At 40.9% G+C, this 19,635-nt stretch overlaps 1 protein-coding gene across 3 annotated transcripts; it reads left to right on the forward strand.

The window, feature by feature from the left end:
* Positions 1 to 5,194: 5,194 nt before the first annotated feature.
* ASB8 (ankyrin repeat and SOCS box containing 8) lies at positions 5,195 to 19,635 on the forward strand. Of its 3 annotated transcripts, none has more exons than XM_072417580.1 (5): positions 5,195 to 5,254; positions 7,096 to 7,150; positions 15,033 to 15,148; positions 16,611 to 16,715; positions 17,333 to 19,635. In XM_072417580.1, exons 2-5 carry the CDS (start codon positions 7,120 to 7,122, stop codon positions 17,963 to 17,965), a joined length of 885 nt encoding a protein of 294 aa, XP_072273681.1. In that variant the 5' UTR covers positions 5,195 to 5,254; positions 7,096 to 7,119; the 3' UTR covers positions 17,966 to 19,635. The 3 variants fall into 3 exon arrangements, with proteins under 3 accessions (XP_072273681.1, XP_072273682.1, XP_072273683.1); XM_072417581.1 differs by lacking the exon at positions 5,195 to 5,254 and adding an exon at positions 6,069 to 6,836; XM_072417582.1 differs by lacking the exons at positions 5,195 to 5,254; positions 7,096 to 7,150 and adding an exon at positions 12,275 to 12,430.

The following is a 19,635-nucleotide window of genomic DNA, read 5'->3' on the forward strand; positions in this document are numbered from 1 at the left end:
GAAAAATAAATGTAACCTAAAGTATCCTACTCTACCATCGGCTATACGCCCAATGGCTCATTCAGTTGAAATCCCAGTGCCGGTTTTCATTACACTACCCTCTCTTGAAGAACATGATTATGGTGATGAACTAGGTGACAACAATGATGAGGACTGTGAAATTGAAGAGGACTCTGTAAGGAATCTGATCAGCATGAGTGGAGTGATTTGGGACTTTTGAAGAAGGCTTCAGAACTTCTAGCATCAAGACTGCGTGAAAAAAAACTTACTTGAAAAAGGAACAAAGGTATTGTACTTTCCAACCAGAGAAATTGCATTTCTGCAGTACTTTAGAACAGACAGTGGCTTTGTGTATTGCCATAACATACTTGGTTTAATAGAGGAATTGGGAATTCCAATCTATAACTCAACTGAATGACGACTATTCATCGATAGCGCCAAGCAAAGCTTAAAGTGTGTGCTCTTTCACAATGGCAATATATTTGGGTCAGTTCCAATTGGCCATTCAATTTCTCTTTGTGAAGAATTTGCAGACATAAAGAGAGTCATTGAGCAATTTCACCAACATAATTGGGTCCTCTGTGTTGACCTTAAAATGGTATGCTTCCTTCTTGGTCAGCAATGAGGATACACCAACTATCCCTGTTATCTGTGCATGTGGGACAGTAGAGCCTGTGCGAGGCATTGGGTGGAAAGGTATTGACCTTCAAGCTCTGGCCCAAAACCAGGTGATCCAAACATTCTACATGAGCCACTTGTTGATAGAAGATAGAAGAATATTATATTCCCGCCTCTGCACATAAAACTGGGTCTGATGAAGCAGTTCGTTAAAGCTTTGCGAAAAAAAAAAGGCCAGGGTGTTTGATGGTCCACAGATTCGGCAGTTCATCAGGACAATGTCAAAAGTGGAAAAGAATGCTTGGTTATCATTCAAAGCCATTGTCAAGGACTTTCTTGGAAACACACAAGCAAATAATTACACATATATTGTCCAGAAACTCTTGGAGAGCTACAAAATGGTTGGTTGCCATATGAGCATCAAAGTGCATTTTCTGCATAGCCATCTTTCTAACTTCCTGGAAAACCTTGGTGCAGTCAGTGATGAGCAAGGTGAACGATTCCACCAAGATTTGAAGGTCATGTAAGGACAGTATCTGTGTAGATGGGATGACATATGATGGCTGACTATTGTTGGAGCATCGGCGGGATTGTCCTAACACTGAACACTCCAGGAAAAGCTATAAGCCTAAATTTTTACCTTAACCGCTTACCTGATTAATTTTCAAATGTTTTACTGTAAACAAATGTCAGGGTAACAATAAAACCTTTGTAGGAACAAAAGAAATTTAAATAAACAATGCATTCAAGTTATTATTTCATTATGTTTTTTGACAAAAATGAGGGGTATAGCAAAAAATTGGTCATTTCTGAATTCACCACCCTAAAATTTGTAAAAAACAAGTGTAAGATCTAACTCAACAAAAAATACATTCCCCAGTGTTTTGAATGCTGCAGCCAGACTCATCAATCCTTCCCACCCGCTCCTCTTCTGCTGCATCTCTTTGTAGTTCTCTTCATTGGCTTCCATTTCACCTTAGAATCAAATTCAAGCTCCTGTGCTTTGCCTTCACAGTTCTTGTCCCACCTACCTTTCTGACCTGATAGAAAAATACTCCCCTAGCTGCTCACTTCGCTCCTCCAATGGCCTACTAATGACTTCCTCACTCATAACCTTGTTTATTTTTCCTTGCTTTATTCAGCTTGCTCCTACTTTATGCTCATGTAAAAGAGCACTCAAAACTCATCTTTTCAAACTTGCATAACCGTCTCCTTCTGTCTTTTGAAACCATCACTACTTCCCACCATTCCAAATCTCCCCCACCTATTGTGTGATACTTTCCCCAGCTCCTAGATTGTAAGCTCTTCTGGGTCCTATCCTCCTCCTGTGTCACTGTCTGTATCTGTCTGTCATTTGCAACCCCTATTTAATGTACAGCGCTGCCTAATATGTTAGCACTATATAAATCCTGTATATTATTAATGATATGATATTCAGGAAGAGAATGCTAGGTGATGGAATGCATTGGTATTATTGCAGGATGAAATGGGGGTGAATGAAGTGTCAGACAGGTGATGGGGTATGGAAAATGGGGACAGATATTTGGTACACTGGTGTTATTTGCAGGGTAATATGGGGAGGGGAGAGACAGATGATGGCATGTACTCCTATTGTGAGGTGATATGGGGGTACAGGAGGGGGAGATCCAGGTAATGGGGTGCACTGCTATTGTTGTAAGGTGATATGGGGCTACAGGAAGAAGTCAGAAGGTGATGTGTTGTATACAGGAACATGGTAGGGGATGGAGTGCATTGCTTTTGCTGCAGTGTGATATGAGCAGTATTGGTGTAAATTTGGGGTGAGTTGGAAGTTTAGAAAGGGGGAGTCAGGTGTTGGGGTGTGCTTGTGTATTACAGGGTGATAATGGGGTATAAGAAGAGGGCAGGTGATGGCTGCACTGGTATTTTTGCTGGGTGAGAAGAGGGGGCAGGTGATGAGGGGTACAATAACATTTTCTGAAGGTGATATGGGACTATAGGAAAGGGTGATGTCAGGATATAGCAAGGGGAGACAGGTAAGGGGTGGATTGTTATTATATCAGGGTGGTATGGGCATACAGTAAGTGGGGTAGGTGAAGGGTTGCACCACTAATTTTGCAGGATGATATGGGGTTCAAGAAAAAGGAAAAATCTGATGAGTTGCATTGCTATAAATGTGGCATGATAGAGGAGTTTAGAAAGGGGGGAGACAGCCGCTGCGATTAAGGCAAGATAGGAGCTCGAAGCCTGATGTAGGTATCGTGGGAGGCTCTTGGATGCTCCTTCCATTAACTTTTTTTAGTGGAAAAAAAATGCCCTTCATGCCAAGTGAGATCAACAATCTTTTTCCCCATCTATGTCACCCGATCTCATGCGTGCGCAATGCAACATTGGGTGATGTAGGAAGAAGAACCCAGAGGAAGATGGCAGCTCCCAGCGCTTCCTCCCCCCTAAGTACTGTCATGCTACATGCAAATAGGTTTATTCTCTTAATTCTGGAAGCCTAAGAACGGTCCACATTGGGTGAAGCGACCCCTACTGCAACAAACTAATGTTCAGCTACTTGGATAACTACTGAACCTTTGTTTACACCTCATGTCCTGGATACTACTGAATGCCATACAGTTTACTACTTGCTTAATTTCTGGTACTGATGATGATTACTTTCTTCCGATATGATATGGGCACTGTTATGGCGGGGAGATCTTTTAGACCTCTCCTGCTGTACAGGACTGAACAGTTGTACTAATACTACTACTTAGAACTAGAACTTTTTTTTTTGTTTGTTTATAGTTGCTGAATATATATTTTTGCTGTGGTTCTCTGATGTTCCCCAATCCTACTACTGTTTCAAGTTAGAACTTTAGGGATAGGTGTGTTCTTTATTTTTGATTCTCTAATTTAACGGTTTCTGCCTCATGGGGTGGGCATGCCTCCTCACCCTAGCCATTGCTACCTATCTCCCCCAAGTAGGTAGGTCCCATTGTTTGATGGGAATTCCCTACTTTTAGATCTTTACTACTACAAGTTTTATATGCTACCTTTTCAGATTTGTCCCCCTTTTGGTTAGTCCTTCTTCTCCCATTTTTAAGCAACTCTATCCCACAGGCTTTTGACAGACAGAATTCGAAATACTTGTGACAAACCCTCGGTTACATTGTTTCATGCTAGTGATCAAACTGCTGCCAGTGAATTCGAGCAAATCAGAATAACCAAGGACTTGAAAAAATGAATAGGGAACATAAAGCCACAGCCTTTGCAAATTTATTATTTTACCTTACTAATCTTTTGATTTCTTTACCAAATCTAATGAAAGAGATTCAGTATTTTGGAGCTCTTTCTAATTTCAAAATTCATTTCCAGAAATCAGTAGCTTTATATGTCTCTCTTCATGTGAAGTCTCCAAACTTGCATCTGCTTTCTCCTTCAAATGGGCTGTAGATGCAATTCATACTTGGGAGTGTGGATTTTGCCCTTATCGTTCCTTTACTCCTACATCGCTTATGTCAAGAGGTCTCTTAATGAAATACAGGCACTTTTTCTTGGTTCGGCCATTGTAACCCTCTGAAAATGGTAATACAGCCTAAATGTACTCTAGTCCAGAAGGGTAGACAACCCTTTTATGTAAGGTAAAAATTCTGCCTCCCTGGATACCTACGTCACGCATCCCAGGAGGCTTTTGGGTGCACCTTCTGCGCATGCCCAAGCATCTCGGGCATTCAGAGAAGGAGATTTTTCACCCAAAGAGAAAACTTTGCCAGTTTTTTTCCATCCTACATCACCTGATCTCGCGCTTGGCTCGGGTGATGTAGGATGAAGAACCCAAAACAAGAGACGATAGCTGCGCCCAGAGCACCGGTTCCGCGACGTATGTCGGGACAAAGCAGGGCGCCATACAAGACACCCCAGGATGGATCAGATTGAAGGTAAGTGTAATTTTTTTGGGGCACTTTTCAGTTTAGTTTTAGTATTGATAGTTTACCAAACTGAACTGATCTCAACTCCTATTTTATTGGAATATATAGTTTTCTGATGTCTGTACAGATATGGTCTTTCTACCAAGTTATGCACTTTATCTAACACATTTTTAGCCCTATATATAAATTATTTCCTTTTCATTTCACTCTAAAAATTCGTTTCTTTCCTATTAATTTCCTATTGTTACAGCTGTGCACTGTAACGATTAACCACTAGATGGCAGAACGAGTCATTGTTTTAATATGAACTGAAACGAGAGCCCTTTTAGAATAAATATAGACATGGCTGCTGAGGGTTACTACATACACACTGCCAATACTCAATATGGCGAAATACGTTATAAAGTCATAGGTAAGACTAAGCTCTGGGAACACGTTGCCAATGCTAGACATGGCCAGCGACGGCGCGTAATATAGGGTATGGCCATACTAACCAGAACACATTACCAACAACAAATATGGAAAACTACGGTATGGCGTACGGTCTAAAATAGTTCAAGCGCTTCATACGGACGCACATTGCGTCGTGATAAGCAGTCCTTCGCTTGGTCCCGCCCATGTTGAGCTGTTTCGCAATTGGTGAAAGTTTGTTTCAATCTAAGAAGTGCGGCTTGTGATTGGCTGAGGCTTCAGACAGCTGTAGTTGCTTCCAAGGCCAGTAAGCTGGTAGAGCTCAGCCGGTAAGTGTTCACGGTGCTGTGTCCCTGGAGGTGCTCGGTCTGGGTTGTGTTAAGAATACTCCATATAACACTGTAATGTAGCACAGAATAGCTTTGTTTATTTATGACTCTGTCACCAATTTATCTCCAGAATAACAGAGCTATCTCTGTTTAGACATCATAGATATCAGCTGATTTCTGCTGCTGTATTATCTGTCAGTGATTTATTCCTTAGGATTTACAAAGAGACATTTCAGTGCTCATGTGGGTTGGCTTCCCAGCTGGGCTAATGGTTCTTCCCACCAGCTTCTAGGTTTGAATAGGACACAATGGTAATGAAGTGGTCAGTGGAAGGAACCATAGAGTGCAGGGGGGATTGGCATTTGACAATCCAGTGACCAGTAGAAGAGGTGTAATGATGGGGTATAAACCTTCAGGTCTATGCTTTTTGACATTTTTGAACATGGTGACATAGTTGTTTCAGACCCCCCATTTTGATTCATGGATTTTCATGTACAAAAAGACTCAATGTAAGCTTTATATTGCATTATCATTTATGACCATGGTCATGGATATGTGCAGGGTTTCTTGTTCTCTCTCTCCAGACGTGTAAAGTTACTAATTAGGCGCTTCTGTGGGTTGACTTCCCCCGCCAGGCACAGTGGTACCTCCAACCAGCTACTATGTAAGTATAGGACACAATGGTGATGTAGGGTCAGCGGAATAAACCACAGTGAATGGGGGGTGGGGGGGTGCATTTGAAGATCCATAGACTAGAGAAATGTCATTTGACAATGAATAAGCAGAAGCATACCAATAAATGCAACTATGCTCTCTCTCCTGTAAGTATGTGTACAGTGTTTGACTAACAATATTGCTCAAAAAGCACTCAAGCCCTGATTGGTTTAAAGTTGGGGCCTTGGCCTTCCCAGTCTCTACTACATTGCACACTCTACATCAGAGGTTGGCAAACTCTGACCTTTAGGCCAGATACCGCCTAGCCAGTAGTTTGTCCTGGTCTAACGGCCCCTGGCTGATCTGACCTAATTCCAGCCGGAACAAACTACCGGAGCCTCATGCGGCTCTTGAGCCTCGGTGTTGTGGCTCCCTTCCCTATTTACCGTGGCCGGTGTTAAAACTTCCGTCGCCGGGGTAAATAGCAAACATTCCCTCTCCTCCATATGCATTGTGGAGGAGAGGGATTTCTCTTTTGGGAGAGTTCCTGGTGGGGGGGTGGAGCCATCAGGGCGGGACCCGAGAGGGAGTCCGGCCTAGTGTGCTCTACATACTATTCATCTAATTATGGCTGTACACCGACTGATCACTGCACAGCTAGGTAAGTGATCAATATCCTCCAGAGTTTATGCAAGGGGGACACCATCAATTGGGCAATGATTAGGAATGTGCAAAAAATATATTGATCAACTATTGGTCAGGAATTGTACAGCTAGAATAATAACTAGACAAAACAGCAGTGCAGCGTGATGACCTTCTGAGTGTGCTGCTGCTCCTTTATTGTCCATACACAGAACAGGGCTGGTTTTGCTGTATTATCTCCAGAGCGCAGGACTGGCCTTAGTATCTGGAAAAGTTACAAATCCAGGTAAGCATATGTGGATATTAATTTATACCAGAATGATGTTTCTTGCAATTTATTACAATTATTGACATATGACTATGGTAGGGACATTAGATTGTGAGCCCCTTTGAGGGACAGCTGAGTCACATGTCTATGGACTTTGTACAGCACTGCGTAATATGAGGGTGCTATATAAATACTGTGTAATAATAATAAAATAATACATTTTTGTATCCTTAAAGCAATTTCCATTTTCTGATGTCTTTTGCTTTTCTTCCACCAGGTGGTGCTGTTGCTTTTCAGCACAATGTCTGTTAACCCATCCTGTGAATTCACAGGTAAGTTTGCGGAGTTATATTGTGCGCATACTATTGCTGGATCCTCTAATGCAGTGTTTCCTGACCATTTTATCATAGGGGAACCTCTGCTATAATTTCTATATCCATAACTCGCAGTATATTAGTGTGGTGGTCAGATTGCCTCTTACATTGCTGGCCGGTGTGAAGAATCTAACCCTTACAGCCTAAAAGATCATTGGTGTCACCTAAACTCACAAATTGCTTAAAAAACCCTAGCAACCTCTGGGTGAGAAACCCTTTCTAATATGTGAAGGTGTCCTGCATATAAGCCCACATTTTTTGACATCAGTCTATATTATCATAACCGCTTGTCTCACAATTATTCAGAGAGAGCAGATTATTTGCAAAACGCAATATATAAAGCAACCAGATAAAAAGTCAGTCTGCTGCAATCTGTGACACTGGATATGTAGAGAGAAATTACATGGCAGTTTTTACTCTTTGCAGGAGTCAATGATTAAATAGGTTAGTCAGAAATAAGGAAGTAGAATCCAAATTTGGAGCGTTTAGCTGTTTGCCAAGCCTTATATTTGAATAGGTAATGAGAGTAAGACGAGCAGCAGGCTTGTTGTGCAAACTTAGATAAAATAACAATAATTTTGATTGTAAGGTACAAAAAATATCACATATAATGGGCTTTATTCTAAATCATAATAAAACCAAAATACATCACAGTGGTTAGAAAACACGATATGATGTATCATATATGTCAATGGTATCTCATTTCCTGACCCGTTTCGCACATAGGCCTCATCAGACAATATAAACGTATAGACGTTACATTAGTATAGTGAAGTAACCAGAGAATAGAAAAAGAGGAGATCCAATCCCTTGAAATTAAAGTTGTTAGGTGGCTGACTAATATTTCCCAATACTTGGGCAAGAGGAGTCTCCTCTTGCTTGGCTGCAGACATTCCGTCCATAACACCATCTACCAACGATAAAAAGATTACACAAACTGGGATCTTCCTCTTTTCACTTATTCATTGCCTTTGCATTTCTGAGAAGTCCCCCATTATTCCTCTAAGAGTTCTAAGGGAAAGCTTTACTTCCTTTTTCTGGAAGAAACGCTAAGACCCATGGGTCAAGCTTGAATATTCCCTAATATAAATCTATTTACTGGGTGGATCTAATGTATATGGGCCCTAATATTGTATGTCAGTTATCCATTGGAAATACAGAAAAACGTGTAAAAGTACTCTTTTAGCCATTTTAAGCACTCTCAACCCTGGTTCAAAGTAATGGGAAATTTTAGTCAGCCACCAACCAACTTTAATTTTAAGGGATTTGATTTCATCTTTTTTCTATTTTCTGGTTACTTCACTATACCAATGTAACGTCTCCACATCCCCTGATGAAGCCTATGTGCGAAACGCGTCCGGTTGAGACACCGTTGACATCTATGATACATGATATTGTGTTTTGTAACCACTGTGATGTATTCTGGGTTTGATATCATTTAGAATAAAGCTCATTATGTGTGAAAATGTTTGGACCTTACAATCACTCAAATCAGAAATTATTGTTATTTTATCTAAATTTGCACAACAAGCCTGTTTCTCTTCTTACTCTCATTACCGATTAAATAAATTGTTTGTTGATCTGAAAACAGTGAATTTATAGATTATTTCTCTTTAGATTAAAAAAAAGTCAAAATCTCTTGAAACAAACTTTGTCTTGTCTTATATCAGGGGTCGGCAAACTTTTTACCAAGCCATTTTAGGAGGTCAAGGCCGGACTCTCTCACGCTGATGGTGCCGCCCCCCACCAGGAATGCCCCTGAAAGGAAATCCCTCTCCTCCACAATGCATACGGAGGAGAGGGAACGTCCCAGAAAGGAAATCTCTCTCCTCTGCAGTGTATACTGAGGAGAGAGAATGTCCCCTTACCCCCGCATGCGGCTCCGGAGCCGCAGGTTGCCGACCCCTGCCGGTCGGGATTAGGTCGGCATTAGGCCTGAATGGACTACTGGCTGGGCCGTACCTGGCCTAAAGGCCAGAATTTGGCGACCTCTGTCTTAAACATTTGTCCCTGGAATAGGTTTTTCTGTTTCCTTTCCTGTTTCAGAGACAACTGTTTACATTTGTAACAGTGAATTGCCCAACGGTGACACCATAGTAACTTGCAGGTATTAGGCCTAAATACTGTCAGGTAGGGGTGAGGGGCTGTGGGTGGGGTGTTTAACAACCCTGAATTTACCCCTGACATAAAACTTGCATAGGTTTAGATTGTGTACTCTGACAGGCAAATGGAGCAGCTGGAGCGTAAATGGAAGGTTAGTATCAGTAGGCATGGCCACCATTGAGGTGTTTGACATTAGTACTTCTGTGCCAGGCCCCAATCAAAAAAATGTGGCTTTTGTAATGCTAGCCCTGTGCAAAATAGGAAAGGGGCCCAGGAACTTTAGCTAGTAAGGGGTCCAAAAATTTCTGATTGCAGCCCGGTCAATAGGTGTGACAATGTCAGTTTGCCTTGTAATTAGGATCCTCACTTGAGGTTTGGTCCAAGCCTAATGGTGCGTGGTGGCTCCAAAAAAGGCTCACAAATGCCCCCTGATTCCACCCAGACCTATACTCTTGGTGGCTTGCATCTACAAAGCACATGTGTGCTGCAACACAACGCAAAACAATTTTCAGTGTCCTGTGCACAGTGATATAACAAATGCATCAGCTCATTTATGATGCAATTTTGAGCTGTGTTGCCGCCCATTAACTTGGAATAGTTTGGCCAGTGGGGCACAGGAAGATTCTTGAAATGTACAGCATTGTGATATGAATTTCCCCTAAAGTTGCCCTGTCATTAGAGAAATAAGGAAACTGCCGTGATGAACTCTTTGAACTTATCAGCTGGCACTTCACTATAGTGACATAGAAGCTTCAGACTTTTCTCTAACAAAAAATATGGTGGGTGCCACTGCTGACTTTCTTTACGAAATGGCAGTTGCCCAGCTGTCATGCTAATCTTTTGGCTTCAATATTTCTGGATTATAAATTCCGAATAAGAAATGCTTAGAACTTCTGACCTACAGTCTTGTATTGGGATAGTGATTCAGGAATTATTATTTAAACTTTAAGATGAGGATAACCATCAGGAAATTGCGTTTTCAAAAGGAGAAGTTGTAATGGTAGCCATCATATCTCTGAAATGGTTTGTAAATATGCTGGCTATGCCTTCTGATCCTTATTAGCCACCTAGCAACTCCCTGACCTGGAACAACATTTTGGGGACCAATATTACAGCCAAAAAGCCTGCACCTTTACCAAGTCGAGAATAGCTGCTACCTTCTATGCCTGTTGTCCTCACAGCTTCAGTTTTTCATGATCCCAGCTTGATTTGCAGTCAGTCCTCTTCGGCTCTTCCAGAGCCTAGCAACAGTCTCTGGCCAGGGCTAGCCCTGTCTCTCCTATCTTTAAAGTAAAAAGAGATTTTTCCAATAGGAGGACCAAAGACATTTAGGTTTTAAACGATAAAATACAGAACAGCTATATCATAGCTTCTCCTAATAGTGGAGACTCCTACTTCTAGGGATGCAATGTGGGAGGATATAAAGGTGATTAAAGCCTGGACAATCTGCTGGTTTATTTGGTATATATCTCAATGTGGTGACTTGGAAAGAATGAATTGCACGTTCTGATTATACAATTTCCAGGTATCCAGCAGACGGCACTCCCATTCTCTGCTTTTACTGACAATGGCCTCTCCTTCTAGAACACAAGGCACCCTATTAATCAAATGCATACTTGCTGGACCCAAAGTCATATTGACTACCCTGCTGTGCGCGACTCCTGTGAGGCTGCCCATCATATTAGTGGACCTGTAGACACATGGGAGCTGGTCAGCCTGAACTGGAGTTCTGAAATGTAGTATTTGCATTTGAAAGTGCTTTGGTTTTGCAGGCTTGAGCATTTTTTTAACCAAAGTTGGCAGATATACACGCAAAGTCTGTTTTGCCCAAAGATAAAAAAAAAAATTGCAGTTCTACTTGAGTATGTATCCCAGGTTATTCTTGATATGCTGAGAATGAAACTGGGAATGACATAACTACTGTGCATCATCAGTCACTAAACAGGATCACCATGTAACTGCTGGTGTAGAGGGCAAAGAAGGAGCTACGCTTGCGAAATATGTAAGTATGCTGTAGATGTTCAATCCCGCAGAGGAGTCGATCGATCCAGAGATCTCTTCCATTGGATCCTGCGTTGTCCGGGGGATCCGTCTTCGGGCAGGCACACGGGGCGCCACCATCTTCTCTTCTTCCGGGTTCTTCTTCCTACGATTCCGGATGCAGACACGAGATCGGTTGACGTAGATGGGAAAAAAATGCAGATCACACTGTGCATGTGTGAGCTTCTTAGGCATGTGCAGAAGGAGCAGCCCAAAATCTGGCCTAGGCGATTAAGAATTAGGGGGCAGTGCTGCACCCCTTTTTTTTAAAAAAAGGGTGTTGCATTTAAAAAAAAACACAATCAGAATTTTTACCTTACATAAAAGGGTTGTCTACACTTTTATGTAAAGTTTAGTTATGCTTTATTTGTGTTTTGTGCTTTTCTGACATGCAAGTAACTTTTGCTAGGTATAAATGGATCTGATTGAATGGTGGCAATTTTACATTAGTCATTTGGAACTTTTAATCCTTTACTCCTTGGTAAGATGATCTCGAGGTGTCTGCAGTAATGACATCCTCAAAAAAGCAAAATACATGTTGTGTCCGTTCTTCCATAAAATGCCTGATTTGCAGCTTAACGGTACCCAGAATTGCCCATTTCTGTGTGTAATATGTTACATGTCAGGTCTGTTCATGTGCCCTGTTATGTTAACATTGTATGTCATAAGTGCTAAAATTACTAAAGGGGGCAAAGTTAGCAGCGTGGAGACCACGGCCTCCCTCTTGTAATCTAGCTGACAGTTTCCAGCTGCTGTGTGTTAGCCTATAGCTCCAAGTCTTGTTATGTTGTTCTTCCATTACCAGACTAGCACTTTACATCTGGTTCCCCTGGCAACAAACTGGTTAACGTCTCCCCTAATATTTGCTGTGTGCGAGGATTTGGCAGCGCGGCCTCTTTGGCTAGAAGGGAGCCTGAGCTGATCCCCCTCCCGTCCTCATTTTGATGGGTACTGAATATTTCATCCCATCCGAGCACGAATTAATGGAAGGAGATGCTTTCTGCTCTTCATCCATTAAAAGCAGCCCTGGGAGGCATCGCCTTGGCCCGTCTCATGTGCCTGCTAAGTGCCAGAGGCAGGGAGCCTCCCTGAGGGGCATCGGAGGGAGAACGCAGCACCTCCGCTAGTCCTCAAATGCGGCGGGAAGAGTGTGAAGAAATGGGAGTGCGGGCTATGCTTGTAACCCTCTCTACTAGGACATGGGCGGCCATGCACAATGCTCTAATCTTCCCTTTTCAGGGACCTTTATTGTCCCAGCCAGTACCATATTTCCTAAATATAAGCCAAAGAGAACCTGTCACAAGAGTTCTGATGTTCATTGTTAATACGCAAACATCTGTAAATCCATACCAGGAATGTAAAGCAGACATTTTTTCAGGTGCCATTCAACGGAGGCCAATTTAAAAAGCAGCAGTCAGCTCTCCAGTTCTCTTGTCCTTCTGCATTTTTGGCAAATCTGAGCCCTAAGTTTATACCGTCTTATTTATAAAAAGGCAATTAGATTTTATACGGGGGTGATCAGTACTTTGATTGTCATACAGTATTTACCCTAAGTTTGGTAAAAGAAGCTCTGTTCAATTTCATGGAGCAACCGATTCCCACTTTTCCTAGCCATGATCCCTACAAATGGTGATGAGCAACCTAAAGACTTCTAATGAGGCCACTGATTGATTTTAAAAGGGGCAATCAGTGCAAGGCTGATGATCAAGGCATTTGGTACAAACACCACTAATTCCAAGAGCATTCAGAATGGCAAATGCTATTTATAAAGTAGCAATCACCCATCTGAGAATGGCATAAGGAACATGGGCCAGTAAAATGCAAAAATGTTCTTAATTATAAATGTGATATCAGGCTGAAAATGGCTTTTGGCTTTTATAAATGGAAAAAACTGGAAGATGTTTGTATAAATAAATTCCAGTTTTCTGGTGAGCATCCTGGGCAGGGTCATATTCAATTGAATGGGCCAGCTTTATAGAATGCAAAGTGATTTTTTCAAGAAGAAAACATAGAGAAAAAGCTGGGGGGGGAGGGGTTGGCAGTGGGTATTAATATTGATAATAGCGTTATTACAGCAAAAATAATCGGTGATATATACATACAATAGTTACAAGTCCTGATCCCCATTAGTATTTCATGGGGTGAAAAGACCAAATGACTATACAGATTGGATCCCTAAGCATAACATTTTGGTCATATTAAATGTTTCTTGCCCCTACGCATTTCGCCATGCTGCTTCCTTAGGGGATTTGTTGTACAAGGTATAGACGAGGTGAGCATATGTTTTATCGTTGTGTATGTGGAATTTAGTTAGGCTATTGGAATGGTTATAAGAGTATTGATTCATCATGTATTAAGTTACCGGTGTTATGACTATGTATTTAAAAGGATAATAATATGACTACGATTGGCACCTCTATTTCTAGGGCCAGATATATAACCAATAGATAGACAGGAGAGATAGGACAGCCATTGACTTTCCTCTTCTTGGTACTTGTATACCAATCCCCAGCGCAGGAGGTACAGGCAGATTGTTTTTGTAGGTTTACAAAATGCTGTATATGACACTTGTTCTCCAGGGAAGCCATGAGTATAGATATAAATTATCAAATAATGTTTGTCAAAGAAGATGCCAACAAAAATGTATTTTATTTATTTTTTACATACTTGGGTCTTGTCACACTACTATGTTACTTTATCTGAAGTATGGAGTGCTCATCAACACGCAGCACATGCGTTGGGTTATCGTTCATTGTTAATGGCACCTAAAAGCCACCTTACAATGCACTGCTGCTCATAGCCTTGCCATGCCCTTTAAAAGAAATGCAGCAAGCACAACTTTCTGTGTTTGATCTCCAGCTAAATGAATGGCCTGCCAAATGCAACACAAACAGTGCACCTCTCGAAGGAATGCTAATAAAAGGTGGGAATTATTTATCAAAACCCACCGCTCTGATATCATTAGATAAACCAAAAGTGTTAATTTAATGGCCAGCAGTTTACAAGCATTGAGAAGAGAATTACAAAGAAAATGATGCTGTAAATCTTTATCAATGTGAAATGTAGATTTTTTTTTTATATATAAAGATTTATTTTTGCCACTTTATTCAGCTTTTCTTACTTCGGCCAAGGATAAGTCTGGAGCTTGGAGGCCCCCTGAGGCCTGGCAGTTGCTGCCCTGTTATCTTCCTTAGTAGAGGTAAAGATATAATTAGGAGCAGCAAAGGTCTATTGGGTATTGGGAAGCAACCAGGTAACTCGCTTTACATATTCACAAATCATTATACATACCTGTGTGATAAGTGAACTGAAACTAAAAGTATAGCCAGTGCTCAGCTCCAAACTGGAGGAGTAAAAGCCTTTAGACCTGAGATATGCAAAGCTAATGTTCCTTCATGTTGGAGAGTTTGAGGTTTGACTTAACCGAGGATGTGTTGAATCTCCGCAGAAGGACCATTGCTTCTGTATAGGGGGAATCTGTTTGCTTTATATAGAAAAAAAAGTTCTTTTGAAATTGATTTATTGTAATCAGTTGGTTGATGTCTGCTCATTGTCGTTTCATCTTTATTGTAACTTTTTGGGATGCTAAAGAGGTTTATGGATAAAAAAAATGAAATCATTATCAATTATTGGATAAACCAGTGTGTAATTATACATTTTTTCCTAATTATTTCTTTTGCTTTCTGTTATATTCCAGGTGTAAGAAAAATGATAGAGGTGCATAGAAAATATTCTCTGTCGGAGCGGTTAATCCGTACAATCTCCTCCGTGCGGTCATTGCCTGGTGACACTGTGGAATCTCTAATTCGCAAGGTGAGTAGAAAAGGGTAGATTTGTTCTAGGCACTTGCCATTGCTGGCATCCTCCTTTAAATGCTGGATGCATGGCTGTCTCTGAAATAAGTGTTCAGCAAGTAAAAATAAAGTATTTGCATCTTTCTCAGTGCACATTGATAAACTTTAATTTTGAAAATGTGACCACCAATTGTTAAATAGGAGGTGCATGACAACGTCTACAAGTGGACAAGTGACATGCTTGGGGATTTAAAGTAAATTGGCACAAAAAGGGCACAGTGTAATGAAATCATTGAATACTCTTCCCCTATGCACCAGTTCTCTGCATTAGTAAGAAGAAACCATCAGATGAAGACCCTGCAGAATCAATTTTTGTTCTCCTGTTGCACTCACTGGTTTGAACCACTAGCTCATGCATTGCTATTTTTTCCTGTAGTGACATAGGGGCCAGTGGGAGACCGCAGTGTGCCACAGAGAACCCGGAAATTACCACTTAGGTGCAGGATCTTCATCCCTGGCTCATATGGAATCTGCACATGGAACAGGGAATGAGGAGCAAAGGAGTTTTAGCAAGATGTGGTCATACAATATCATGTCAATCCCATTCCCTGATGGTTGAGGTTCACAAGGAAGTTTGATAAGGAGCACTGCATAAAGTGGAAGATTTATTATGAAAAGCAACAGCTTCATGTTGCAGGTGCCTATGATAATCACACAAGTGATTGCACTTTTACTTTACATAATTGTGTTTGATCTGTCTTGTTGCTCCATGTCAGCAATCCAATGTACACAAGCCAAAGGGTTAGCATAGCAGTCAGATAAAGAGCATTTTAGGAGGCAACTTATTTTGTTTCTTCATGACAGGTTAGTGAAGGAAGGTGGTGGCTTTCATGCCACGGTTTCAAAAACTAGCCTGTTCTTTGTAGTAACCACAACCTAATCTCTTGGATGGAGTTGGGTCCTTCACTATATCCACAGAGTTGAGGCAATGATACCGGAATATGCACTGCAGTATCCCAGATGTGGCAACATCATGCAACCTTTGTTTTTACCTCCTTATGAAAACAGCAAAGCCTTGAAAGTGGGATGGATGTTTGAAGATGTAGGTCAAATTGCAGTACAAATCAGCTGTAGGCCAGTTTGGGAAAGTGTCTTTTTGTTCATGCAAATTGTGTAGAGATGATTGCCTTGTGCTAATGTTTGTTTGTAAAAGTAATATTTTTTTTGTCTTTTGCACAAAAAGTTTGAACATCAGACAATCGTTGAATAAGCTTGTTGGACTTCCTATATTTAAACTATGGGCAATCATGTAGTGTTGACCCTTAAAACCCAAGGTAGTCATCATGACCATTAAATATTTTATATCTTTATATGGTGATCACCTATATGTTAATGTTTAATATGTGAATCGTTACTGTATCATCCTAAATTGACTCTGGGTGCTGAATAGTAATATTATGTCTCTTTTTCTCTTACTGTAGGGAGTGGATGTGAACATTCCTCACGACACACTATTGCCATTGCATAGCGCCTGTATGGTGTGTGACGCGGACTGCGTTGAACTGCTCTTGGAGAACGGAGCCAATGTCAGTGCAACCAAAATATTTTCTATAATAAAATTGTTATATAATGATGTTTTATCATGGCTTGTTGCTGCTGTTTGAAGGTTCTGCAATTGGCCACGGAAACGCACAACAGATCTGAGTAGAATATATATCTCTGTGTGTAGAACCTGCAGATTTAGATTACAATAGGATAACTGCAGATCTGAGCAATTCATCATTTTTGGTTTTGGAGTTTAGAAGAGTTTAAATCTGCCTGGTTTTTATTGCAGCTTGGTTCTTTATCGGGGAGATTTCCCCCTGTTTCCTGCCCTAGTAATAAAAAGTGACAAATCCCTCCCATATGTTACTCTCTCCCATATAGACCAAAACAAAATTCATTTTTATGGCGAGTGGAAAAAAGTCAGAACCTCTGCTCAATTTTGGTTACATTTTCACAATTATGAATTCCTTAAATCATATTTGCCATCCAAATTTCTGCTTCTTCTCAGTTTCTGATATTTCAAATTTTTAAAAGTAATTTATTATTGATATAGAACATGTTTTTTCTTTTTTGCTCTGACATTTTTGGAAAATAGGTTTTCATAACTGTGACTCATAAAAGTACTTTTTAAAAACTGCATTGTTGTCTATTCTTTTAGGTAAATGCCAAAGATGGATACCAGCGCACTGCCCTCCACTACGCAGCAGAGAAGGATGAAACATGCGTGGAGATTCTGCTGGACTACGGTGCCAACCCCAATGCTCTTGATGGCAACCAGGACACCCCCTTACATTGGGCAGCCTTTAAAAACATGGACAGCTGTGTGCTGGTACTGCTGGAAGGTGGTGCCAAAGTGAACGCATTAGACTACAATCAGGACACGCCACTGAGCTGGGCCGTCATGAAAGGCAATCTGGAGAGCGTTCGGTTACTCTTGGACTATGGAGCACTACCTGACACCATCAACCTGAAGGGGCTGTACCCTGCAGGGAGGCTTGCAGCCCTAATGGGCAGAGGTCTGGGCGGTGAAAGGGAGGAGCAATGTTTAGAACTGTTGCACAGAGCTTGCGCTAATCTCCGGATGAGAAGGGAAGGAGGTGTGCCCCCTGAGGTGGCCAGACATGCCCAGCTGTGCCAGCGCCTACTCAATCTGTGCTCAGAACCTGGCTCCCTAAAAGCTCTTGCGAGGAGAGTGGTTAGACGTAGTCTTGGAGAACGCCTTCTCTCAAATGTAGTGACTGAGTTGCCTGTTCCTAAATCTATTCAGGACTATCTTCTGCTTATAGAGTAAATTAAAGAGAAGCAGTCGTAACTGAGCATGCAGGCATCTCAATGCTCATTTTACATTGTTTTAGTTGTACAGGCTAGCTTATGAGATCACAACAATGCCACTCTTCAGCCACAGCAGTTTAGCGGTTACCAGCAACAGGTGCAGGCTCATTCTAGATTCCATCCGATTTCCAAAGCATATAGTCATAATGTGAGTATTGAGCCGCACAACATGCATTCGATAATTCAAAAACTTTATTTCTGCTGATATGTGGACTGTGATATAGAAAGCTCTGATAAATATCGTCTTCTCCACTTTAGAGAAAACTCATCAGTTCCCTTGGCTGTAGTATGTTACTATCCACATGTCAGCAAAAATAAATCTTTGAAGTACTGTTCATAACAGAAATGTATTTGCACCATTTGTTTAGCATTCCATACTATGTCAAGTGATTGGGCATTTCCCAAAGGAAAGAAAAGCTTCATAGAAATCTATAGGTTCTGCTGTAAATGCACAAGAAGAGGGCCAGCTAGTTAACACCACCACTGAACAGGATACCAGAAATATGTATGCAGCTGAGGATGGTTTAGTGAGCTTGGTGGATGTCAAAAAGGACACTAATGCATTTAATCAAATTGGAAGGATTTTGGAGAAATCTTTGAATGTTTGCAGAAATATTCCAGGAAATGATTAATTTCAAATATACTCTTTCCTGTATGACAACGGTCCCCCATCTGCTAAGTAACTATAACACAACTAACAGAGCACTGCTGCTGTTTACTGTCATTCAAACTATGGGACCGTTTAATTTAATACGGTCATACATACTTGGGAGCTGACACTCAAGCTGAATTGGCAGAAGCCTACATAGTCAGAATGTTCAGATTCTATAGTAACCCATCGTGACTGGTTGTCTTTAGATGGTTAGGCCACCCAAAATTGATGTTACAATTATGCTGTAAATGGATGGTTGGTCATTAAACCACCTGTTGGCTTTTCTATCCTGTATTTTGGGAACCACATAGGTATTTTTTCAGTGTCACTTATCCATGTAGTGTTTTTTTTTTTTTTTTTTCCTTATCAGGCGGAAACTTCCAATTTTGCATGCCTTAACATAGGAGTACAGGAAACTAAACCTAGAAGGTGAGATCTCCCTGTAATGTTTGATAGTAATCTGAGCACTCTACAGACCACAAAATATATTACGAACTGTAAGCTGAGTTATGTAGAGACTGCTCTTGTAGGGCTGCCATGTAGATCTATTGCCTTTAACACTTTGGTCTCTATTTAAATGGGAAATTTGACATTCCCATAAATATTCCCTTGTGAGAATCATTTACTGTCATTATAATACATGGACTTGGAAGATTCTCACGAGGGAATGTTTTATTCACTTTAAAGTACTTTGAGTCACAGATATGAAATAAATATCCAAATACAGACTTCCTCTGCCACTATTATAGTCAGACAATTAACATTTTTGGAAAGATGAAAGTGATGTCCCTATTTCTTCAAATAAATGTTTCCATTAATTCTGAAATTGATTCAGAACTGAAATACTGGTGTACTGCCCCTTTCTGTGTTGCCAATGAACAGAACTAATTGGTATATGGACTTTTTGTACTGTGCGATTATTAGAGACAATCTGTAACAGATTTCCAAGTGAAATAAAGTATTTAACAGGCTGTAGT

This window comes from Pyxicephalus adspersus, chromosome 7, assembly GCF_032062135.1.
Source record: "Pyxicephalus adspersus chromosome 7, UCB_Pads_2.0, whole genome shotgun sequence".
Classification (NCBI taxonomy): domain Eukaryota; kingdom Metazoa; phylum Chordata; class Amphibia; order Anura; family Pyxicephalidae; genus Pyxicephalus; species Pyxicephalus adspersus.

Coding starts and splice junctions, on each gene's coding strand:
- ASB8 (XM_072417582.1), top strand. CDS start 12,280: ATGGGTACTGAATATTTCATCCCATCCGAGCACGAATTAATGGAAGGA. Junction 15,149..16,610: donor TGGAATCTCTAATTCGCAAG/GTGAGTAGAAAA, acceptor CTCTTACTGTAG/GGAGTGGATGTGAACATTCC. Junction 16,716..17,332: donor TCTTGGAGAACGGAGCCAAT/GTCAGTGCAACC, acceptor CTATTCTTTTAG/GTAAATGCCAAAGATGGATA.